General features: G+C 25.2%; 1 protein-coding gene across 1 annotated transcript; it reads left to right on the top strand.

Moving 5' to 3' along the window:
• Nucleotides 1-957: 957 nt before the first annotated feature.
• On the top strand, nucleotides 958-10,245 carry LOC113369560 (ATP-binding cassette sub-family G member 1-like; the record flags this gene model as incomplete). The annotated part of the gene is made up of 3 exons (XM_026610234.1): nucleotides 958-964; nucleotides 3,422-3,539; nucleotides 10,056-10,245. Coding segments are annotated over exons 1-3 (315 nt in total), but the record flags the coding sequence as incomplete, so codon positions are not given.
• Between the last annotated feature and the right edge of the window lie 656 nt (nucleotides 10,246-10,901).

The raw sequence follows: 10,901 nt of genomic DNA, 5'->3' as shown, positions 1-10,901 counted from the left end.
AATTTAAGTTGTTTTAAAATGCACTCGACTCAGCACTTTTGTTTTACCTGATGTATATTGATTTATATTTTGGAATTATTTGAAGGAAATATATTAGTATTCAAAAAAAAATTGGAGATCTGCCTACATTACAATTATTGGCTAATTTCGTAAAATATTCATTAAATATATTTGAATATTTTTAATATTTATATTGATGCTTTTTAAATTATAAAAAGTTGCATCTGATATATAACTTTTAATTTATTTTTACTACACAGTATTATTTCTTGGCAAAAGTTATGATTTTGTTATGGTTTGTTTTGATTTTTAAAAATCATTTTGAAGATATATAGTCAATATAAATATACAAGATAAAAAATTTACGGAATTTTTATATCTAAATATACAAATTTTTAAAATAAAATTATAATTTATTCATACACAAATGAATCATCGCTGCACAAAAAATCGTAAACTTAGCGACTCATATATTTGCATAAACGGATTTTAATGAATCTGAGACAATCAAATTGTTAGACAATGAATATTTATACAGTCTGAACGCATCCTAATATATATTAATGAAACCAATAAAAAATTTAGTCAATAGTCTGATTTGTTTTCTTATCACTGCATTTAACCGCATGTTAACAGTTGTTAGTTTATAAAACAAATGTAATATAAATCAAATTTATATTTGAATTGACTGATGACTATGTAAATTAGCCTTTGAAAAAATATTCAATGCAGTATTTATATTTATGGTTTTAATACAACTGCAGTGAACAACATTCTTTTTGAAATATAATAATAATTATTATTTTTGTAATAATAATTACAAATTATTAATTATTTCTACTATCATCAATTATTTATTATTTTTACATTGGGTTAAAAAATGCATTGATTTACGATGTCTGAGTTTTAATGGTATTATTCTGATGCGTATTGTTGTCTTTATTATTTATAAACATCATGAGAGGTAATTGTTTATTACTGTAACAATTTATTAATCTTACTAATGTTATCTTTGTAAGTAAAGCTGATATTGAATATTTGGGTTATTATCAAGGACGATTATTATCAACGTCAAGCTTCCAATCTTATATTAGATTGTATGATATTAATTCCACAAAAAACTAAATATTATTTGGTTAAGTGAAAAAAAAAATTATAAAACAACCCGACAACAACTAAATGATAAAACAAACTTTGTTTTGAATTATTTGTTATAAATATAATATAGTTTAGACCAGTCTGGTTAGAATCACATAAGATTCTTTTCCATGTCTTCAACGATGAGTCCTCATCTTTATTAGAAATTTTAACATTGGTAGTTCAGATTTCTAAAAAATAGTTTTGGAGTATAGTACAAGTCTCTCAAATACTAAAAATCTGTTTTGTGTTTACAACGTATTAATTTTCCAGACTTTTTCTGACTTTGAATAATCTGGTAATCACTCGAACATAGAGTTCAAAATTATAGTTTCCAATTGAATATAGGGAAATCATCGCACTGTATTAAATCGGTTTATGCCCTTGTTCTTGAACAAAGCATTCATTATTATTATTACTTAAAAATATAATTAATTTAATAAACAGTTTGCGTTTTAGCTCTTCAGATACCAAGCATATTCAATGCTAATAGCGTTAATGTAATTTGTGTACCTAAAAAAACTATTTGATAAAGGTATTTATTATTTGTTATGGCGTTTCAAATTGCAGAAAATCTACGGATATGTAGCCCAATTAGTATCGTTCTAGTTATAAATATTATTCTTATTTACTCATTTGTTTTCTATTATTATGTATAGTTCCTTTATTTGAAGTTCTAACCGCGATGGACGTTTCAACCTCGATTTAAAAATATCTATTGTTACTAGTAATAAAAAACTATTCTATTAAATTTGCATTTAAAATACACTATATCATTAATATGAAGAAATAACATGACTAATAAAACAATTATAATTTGCGGTGACTCATATATCGTAGAAACAACAGTCATATATTCTGCTCTATAACTTATAAAAAAATCTCTTTGATAAAAATGCAATTGCTTACTAACATGCAATAATTCAATATTCTTAGAAGATTACTATTTGATATTTGCTTCTGACGTCTTTTATTTGTGACCAAATTATTATATCATAGTCTAGGATTATGCCAAATTTAGATGATTTGATCTCAACGGCCTTGTTGATAATGAAAGCCATATTTATGCCTTATCTTTCAAATACTTAATATTAATTAATTTTATAAATACGATATATTAAATGATTTATCTATATAAATGTCTTATGAGTAAATATTTTATTTGCTAAATTCAATTGGGATCTTAAATTTTAGAGCATGTATGTTGTCTATAGATTCCGAATAAAATAAATTAACAATTAGCCATAAGTAGATCAAGTTAAGCAGAGTTGTACGAATTTGTTAATTCTTCTAAAAATAATCAATAATCATATTTTTATGATTTTTCTTTAAATATTCAATAGCTATAATTGAAGTTATAATTAAGGAATGGCAATTTCTTTAAATTTTTAGATAGATAAGTTTTTATTGTTTAAAGTCATGAGTCACTCCCATAAACTTTTTAAAGTTATGAGGAAACTGATAAATTTAATCATTTTATTGCTCAATAATCTACTTCTTTGCTATCTGTAATAATATGCAGAAACTCTATAAAAATTCATTAACCTTCGATGCTAAAAAATATAGTTTTATTTTTAGTTATAATTTTTTTAACGAACAAATTCAACAAAAAAGAAAACAATCCTAAAATTGACACTTTTGGATTGCAAGAGCAGCACATTAGTAAATATTCTATTAAAAATTTGAATCAAATTTCTTCAATAATTTTTTTTTATCATAATAAATAAAGAAATAAATAACGAATGATTTTAAAATTATAAATATAACTACTGAACTTTCAGCTAACGCGTAAGACTCTTGTTTTTGTACGTCATCTCTATCTGTTGTTGTATATTGGAAATAAAAACAATTGTACAATTTTTCAAATCTTACAATAAATTATTGATCCATAAAGTTTTATTATTTTTACAAATGTAATGATTGTTGATGAAAGCAAAAAAAAAGTAATGAGAAATCTGTCAAGAATTTTATTGTCAATGAATTTATAAGCATATTTCATTAATATTATTTTTCTAATTTTGTTTTTCTGATGCAGGTTAGAGTTGTTAATTAAAAATATTCTCAACTAGTAGGGTGAAAAAATGAATAGACATAATTTGATAAAATTTAAAATAATAAAAATTGATTTGTAGTACTCTTAAATAATATTTATAATGAACCAATGTTATGTTATTATTCTATAATATCTCATAGGAGAATGAGTCCAAAACAATAACATCTTCTTATCCCAAGTATTATGATATAAATTTTAAAAATGTTTTTAAAATACATTTTCATTTTTTAGGTCAGAAAAGTATTTTGCGAGGAGTAAGCGGATGCTTTCGATCTGGGGAGTTGACAGCTATCATGGGAATATCTGGAGCGGGAAAAAGTACTTTGCTAAACATATTGGCTGGATACAAGTATGTACCGTAGAAAATTGAAATCACATTTTTGCCTCAAGCAAATACATTTATATTTATGTTTATCATATATAAAGATATATATATATATATATATATATATATATATATTTATATATATATATACCCATGTAGAAATTAATATAGTCTGAATCTACAAGCAATATAAAATCTACATTGGTCAAATTTGAAACCAATATCGGCTGGTCATAAAAATTGAACATTTTTTATATTGAGGCCATATAGGTAAACCAACATTGGTCTATATTGGTCTATATTTGGAAATTTGGAACCAATGTTGCCTACAAATTGTTGAATGTTGGTAAGGTAATATACAATTAGACAGAGAGCTGGTAAACATTTAGAATTATTAATTATTGAATTATTCTGAAACTTATAACTGATGTTGAAATATCATCATATGTCATTTATTTAACAATAAAACACCTGAAATTTATTTATTTATTTATTTATTTATTTATCTCTGAAATTAACATATACGTAAATTTATTAAGAATGTTTTTGTGGAAATTCATTTATTAAATATAAACAATGATACAAATATATAACTGCATTAAAAATATGATTATTTATAAAACACAAAAGTGTCATAAATATTGATTATTTTTTTAATAGATATTTATTAATACATATCAAGTAAACTTTTTTTATAACAATAACAAAAGCAAATAAACTTTCCTATTTATAACATCACTCGATAAAACATTTCACAGCATCTGAACATATTTTATTTGTTGTTAATATATTATAATGGACAAGGCCATTTATAGAGATTATTGCCTCAATATCGGCTGACGTTGGCCTGGTCGATTAGTTGACATCATCACAGAACCGACGTTCGCCTATATTTGTGCAATATAGGCAATCACGGCCACAGAAAACCGATATTGGTAATATATTGTACCGATATTAATTTTTACATGGGTATATATATATATATATATATATATATATATATATTAATTTTGAAATATGAACAGTAACACTCTTTTTTGCACTAATTTATTAAATAATAATTTTACAAACGTTTCGAGACTGGATTTGTCTCATCATCAGTGTGTTATAATTTCAAATCTAAAATATCTAAATCTAAATTAGCATTATGTGTTATCCGTTACAAGTCATTTCTTTTACTGCATTACCAACGATCGTTGGAGTCTGAATTTTCTATCCAAGGTCAACTAGGTGAGTCATGAAATATCAAAAAGGTAAAAAAAGGAATAGGGCCCAGTTGAAAAATAGATGTCGTAAGAAGTAAAAAAGTATTATTATATATATCGCTAGAAAAAAAGTATAATTATATATATATATATATATATATATATATATATATATAACATGGTGTAACAGAACTCGTCATTAAGCCGAAATAGGGTGACAGGATTGATTGTAGTATCGCAGGAATGCTACCACCCTAGAATTCTAAACCAATGCTGTTTTTTATGTTCACAAGTTTGAATGTTAATTCTATACTTGTTACTCAGATGATGTTTGAGATATTACTGATTTACAGAGTTTTTCTATATTTTAAAGTTATTTTTCTGATTGGTTTTGTGGATCTAAGCGACATCCCATTACATTTTTGTCCAATCAGTTGTTGACCTGAGATTTGTTTGAATCGGGTTCAAAGAAAAATAGTTTTTTAGAAAAAAGTATTAATGTTTGAGGGTTTGCAAATACAATGAAGGATGAGGTTTTATAATTCTTATCGTGTATTAAAATATATTTGAATGATTTAGAACCGGGTTGAGCCTTAGGCGTTAACACTGTTTGAAATCTATGAGCATTTAGTAAAAGTTAGAGCTTTGTGCTATAGAGCTGTGACCATTTTTGCTGATTGTGTAATTAATTTTTTTTAAATTTTAATCATTTGAACTTTAGAACCGTAACGATGGCTTCTACTAATATTACAGTAAAAATAATAATACAATTACCCTAGGTTTCCTAAGATTAAAACTATATGTTAAACAGTGAATTTGCAATTTTAAAAATTTGTTGAATTAAAAAGTACTTAACTTGATTGAATAGATTTGGATGTCCAATATCATCAAGTGCAATTTTATTTTTTTTATTCAATAATGAATTTCAAATGATTTAAATAACAAAATGAATATAAATCATTTTACTAATCTTTCTTATATAATTAGCCAGTTTATTATCCTCTATAACAAACCTACTATAATTTTTCAATTGCATCCTGTTCAGTTGGTAATTATTTAATCACATAAGTTTCTATTTCATTAACATCATAAAACCATTAAAGCTTGTCTAATTCTAAATTAGATTTAAGATAATTTAAAATTCTCGCAATTAGATTCTTTCACAATTGTAAAAACACATTTCCGCATTTTCAACGCTTAAATATATATTATTACCTTAGAATTGGCAATAAAACAAATTAACACCATAAAATATAAATATATACATAAGAAATTATACTTTATGCATAAAACATATATTGACGCATGCAGAAAACACTTTGACTGCCAAGTGAGACATAGCTAGACGATTATATGTTTTTTATAAATACATAAATTCTTCTTCACAAATACATAAAATACTGTTTTCAAACGATCACAAATTAGATTTTCCAAATTTTTAAAGAGCCTTACTTAAAATTTTATTTTCTTCACTATATTTTACTTCTTATTTACCTATACATCTTCAATTAACACTTGATTTATATTCCAACCAAGTTTTTTTCTATTGCTTGTTTATTTAATATTTATTTCTGAATTGAATTATAGAGTTAATTATAGTACATATTGAACTAGTTATGTAATTATGAAATTACGTCAATTACAACTACTTCATATATATTCAGTAAGAAACAGTACTTATATAGAAGGCGAAAGGGTCAGAGGAATATGCTTATTGATGATTATATAATACTAAAAACTTTTAAATTCAAATTTAAACAAAGCTCAATTTTAATGTATTATATTCTATAAACAAAACGATTAAGTCAAAGAAGCCGTTTGGGTGTGATGCAAATCTCATTCATAATGCAACAAATATAATGAAAGTGATTGGAAATATCATACGATGGTTGATGTTGGCATTTTGTAGTTTTCTTTTGCGGTTTTTATTGAAATACTAAAAAAAGCTATAGTGGAAATTAGATACCTATTTGTTGGAAATATAAGATCCCAAAAAGATTTTTTTCTTACAATATATATATAATATATTACTCAATTTGAATTCAAAATTATGAATCATATATTCATATTTTTGAACAAATTTCCGGCAGCATTCGAAGTGTTAATATAATATTTTCGTTTGAGGGACGTTCGCCAAATTATCTTGAAAATGTGCGATATTTTTTACTTTATTATTTCTAACAATACAATATTAAAGTGCCCAACAATAGGTGTCATATTCTTATGCTAATCTGGCATGTGGGTCATGGACCTTCTGCACTCTGTGGAGCATAGAATTGATTGATTATGCCATATATATGACTAGAATAATATTATATTTATTCCCGTTGGTATAAAATACAAGCTATAAAATTGAGTTTCTAAATCTATAAAATGTTTAATGTTATTAATGTTTTCACTTACATTGACTTCATTTGAAGGTTTCCGCAAAGTACTCGCGAAATGAGTATGTATTCATACACAATATATATATATATATATATATATATATATATATATATAGATGTTTTTTAATTTCCTCTACAAAAGTGAATATTGAAAACGCGAAAATTTATTATTAATATGAATAAAACACGTTGCAATCACAAATACAATGTACAAAAAGAATCGAATTTAAATGTTGCCAATTTTGTATTTAATAAATTTTCCCTAAAAAATAGATTTTGCAAGTGAAATTATTTACCTGTGTTTTTAAGGGTTTGTATTAACTCCTTGAAGCTTATAGGAAAATATGCCTGATTTTCAATTTAAAATATTGCTTAGGCCTTGTTGATTTCTAAATAAGCTATATTGAACTTTTATCAAAATCTCTATATTTTTTCTGTTGCTAAATAATACAATTATATTTCTTAACCGTAGTTGTTACTAATTACTTTAATATATAAAATGAAACTAAGTGGATGTTTCTTTCTCTTTGCTAATATATAAATAGCTTTATTTCTTCATTTTGTAGCGATTATGTGCAATTTTCGAGTTAGAGTAATTTGTTCGCGTATTTTCTACTGAAACGCATAGATAATACATAACCATGAACATTTTACGTAACATAATGCAAGTAAATTTCCAACTACTCCAGTGCATTCACCAATAATTATGTTAATAATAAATGCATTTCAACATTCTATATAAACTAGACATTTACAACATGAAAAAAGAGGAATCATAACATATCGTGTAATTTACTATTTCATTTCACGTCGCGAATAAAAGTTTCGGTTGAATAATTTCAAAATAATATTGTGATACGAAATTGAGCAACGGACCGTCAATGAAACTTTTCCATAGTTCAGAGTTTACCGGTCTCCATATGAGTTTTAATAAAATTTTACAATGATTTATTTCAAATGTTTTGTTGCGAAAACATATATCACCTACATTGCCATATATGCGAAATGGGTTATCGTAGAAATTAATCTCAAAGTGCTGGAAAGATTCAGCCAAAACTCATTTGCACAATGTCAACCTTTCAACGCATATTCGTATGGGTGCGAAAATACATTCACGATTTGCAATCAGATTTGCAAACTGATGAAAAGATAGTACGAGGGTGACAAGAGTACAAATCACTTCTATACTGAGGGTTTATAATATTATATTTGAGAAATTGGTATTTCCTTGTAGGACAACTTACTAACATAAAATTGACTCAAATCTTATAAAGTTTTTCAGATCTTGTCATTCGGACATAATCTAGTAAAACGAAATCAATTAATTAGGGATGTAAAATGTATTTTGGTGTTCAAACGTTTTGTGAACAACAGATTTGGATTGTTTAAAAAGAATTTGTATAAGTTGCGTAAAAAACTATTTGTTCGTTGTTCAAGAAATAGTACTAACAAGGAAAATCCTTCTATTGCTCGTCTGGGATTTTGATGAAACTTGGCACTATGATAGATGCTGATAGGTGCCTTAACTTATAATAATGAAAATTTTTAATTAATCTTTTTTTATAACTGTTTTCATGCTGACTACGCTAGTAAGTCAGCATAAGCACATTTTTCTCAAAATCTTCAATATGACTATTTTTTTTAAATGTCAAATGCCAATTGAATATGTAGAGTTTCATGCCAATGTGCAATGTGTTTAAAATTTATTTACTAGAACTTACCATTTTTATTTTATTTTAGAAACGTCTAAATCTTTAAATACAGGTCATCAAGATTTTTGGTAGTGATACTTAATATAGTAAGACATTTCGCTTCTTCAAATAACTACATTTTTTAATTTTTAATTTTCAGAATTGTACGTTTTGGAAACCTCTATTGTTCAAATATACTAATATCTAAATCTTTTTTAAAAAATTGATTTCAAAAAATTTAATTAAATTTTCTTTTTCAATTAAGTAAATTTTAATATTAGTAATATATTTTTTCATTTAAAAATTAAAAAAAAAAAAGATTTTCTAAAATGAATGAATCCATTTGTGTGAAAATTTTTCAGTATTCTCTCTTTTATTATTATAATTCAACATCAGTAATCGACTTGTTTATGTTCACTTTTTTTAAACATGATTTTTTATAATAATAATTGTCTAGGAACTTATCCAATTAATCTTGAATGTTTGTCATAATTCATTCTGCATAATTTTATCCAAGCTTGTTTTACAATGAATCGTCGAGAAAATGTGTTTTATATTGATGACCTGTTTTGTTTATTGATAAATGATTATGACAAATTATTGTCACAGTAATTTATATATCCGGATGGTATATGAAGTAAATTATAAAAAAAATTTATCAATTAGGTTGTAATATAAAACTGTTAATTAAGATTTAAATGCAATTATGTAAATAATAATTTTATTTTAAGAAATGCTTTACATTTAATTCACTCTCTCATTTATGGTGGTCGTGAATAACTGTTCTATAATATGCGATTTGACTAACAAATGTGATGAATAATGATACGAATCGTTAAAATTTTTATAATAGCATGTATTTCAAAAATCATTTCCAATAACTAAATTTACCTTCTAAATTTTCTTATGTTCTTTAACTTAATCGAATCGTTTGAATCGATTTCTACCTTCATTTGAGGGGAGAAATTCTTACTTTTCTGTTCTATACAGTCCATTTATATGAAATATTATTTGAAAGAATTTATTATAGGTATAAATAAAAATTATATATATAAATAAAAAAATGACTTTAAAAGAATGCCAAATTTCCAAAAAAATCAAATTCAAGGCTTGAACGATTAAAGCTTTAACATTGCAAAATTTGGTTTGACTGATACTGTGTCAATTTTTTGTATCGAAAAAAACTATAAATGATAATAATATAATATTCAAAAACATGTTTCATATGTAATATTCATGGAAATCTATTTCTTTCAGGGCATACGAAGCTACTGGTTCCATTCTTGTCAATGGATCTCCTCGAGATATTCGATTATTTCGCAAAATGTCTCGGTATATCATGCAAGAAGATTTACTACAGCCGCGACTCACAGTTGCAGAAGCTATGAAAATTTCAGCTGATCTCAAATTGGGCAACGAAATTAGTACTGAACAGAAGGAACACTTAGTAAGTAGAATAATTTTGTATTAATTATTTTTATACTTTAATACAATTATTGCTATATTGAAGAACATGAAATATTAAAAAACTTTTAGTAATCTAAACAATAGGAACTTGTAATTCATAATTAAATAATGTAAAAAATTCAGCCAAAAATTTAATCATTAGGCACTGATATGCAATGATAAATCTGTTTTATTTCATTCAAAAATTTTAATCATTAGCTATAAAGCACGTATGGTACAGAAATTTTTATATGCATGTTGAACTTAAAATAATATTAGCTTTATATAGCAGGTCGACTTGAATCCTTAACCTTAATGTGTTATATTTATATATTATCTAAGGATGGATAATTAATTGTCGAAAGATGCATCATCTTCAATGCAAATGAAATATTATTGCGAGTCATTCAACTCGCTCTGAAGAGTTTTGTAACAACTTACTAATCAGATTCCACAAAGTCCATTTATCATCTGAGCTTCGAATCGATGAAAACTCTTAGCGAAAACTCTACACCAAGACGCTTAAATATAATATTGCAAGATATTATCGGATAACTTGGTTCAAAAGTTTCTAGATTAGGGGAAGTTTATAAAGGGATTGTAGAGGAGTGTCACAAATATTTCAGATTTTCATTGAGAAGAATTTGTTTTGAGTAA

Source organism: Ctenocephalides felis, unplaced genomic scaffold (genome assembly GCF_003426905.1).
Source record: "Ctenocephalides felis isolate EL2017-DRISC unplaced genomic scaffold, ASM342690v1 CF-g0.4_SCAFFOLD_01389, whole genome shotgun sequence".
Lineage (NCBI taxonomy): Eukaryota > Metazoa > Arthropoda > Insecta > Siphonaptera > Pulicidae > Ctenocephalides > Ctenocephalides felis.
The sequence above is the reverse complement of the archived record's forward strand: the minus strand, read 5'-3'. Positions and strand labels throughout refer to the sequence as shown.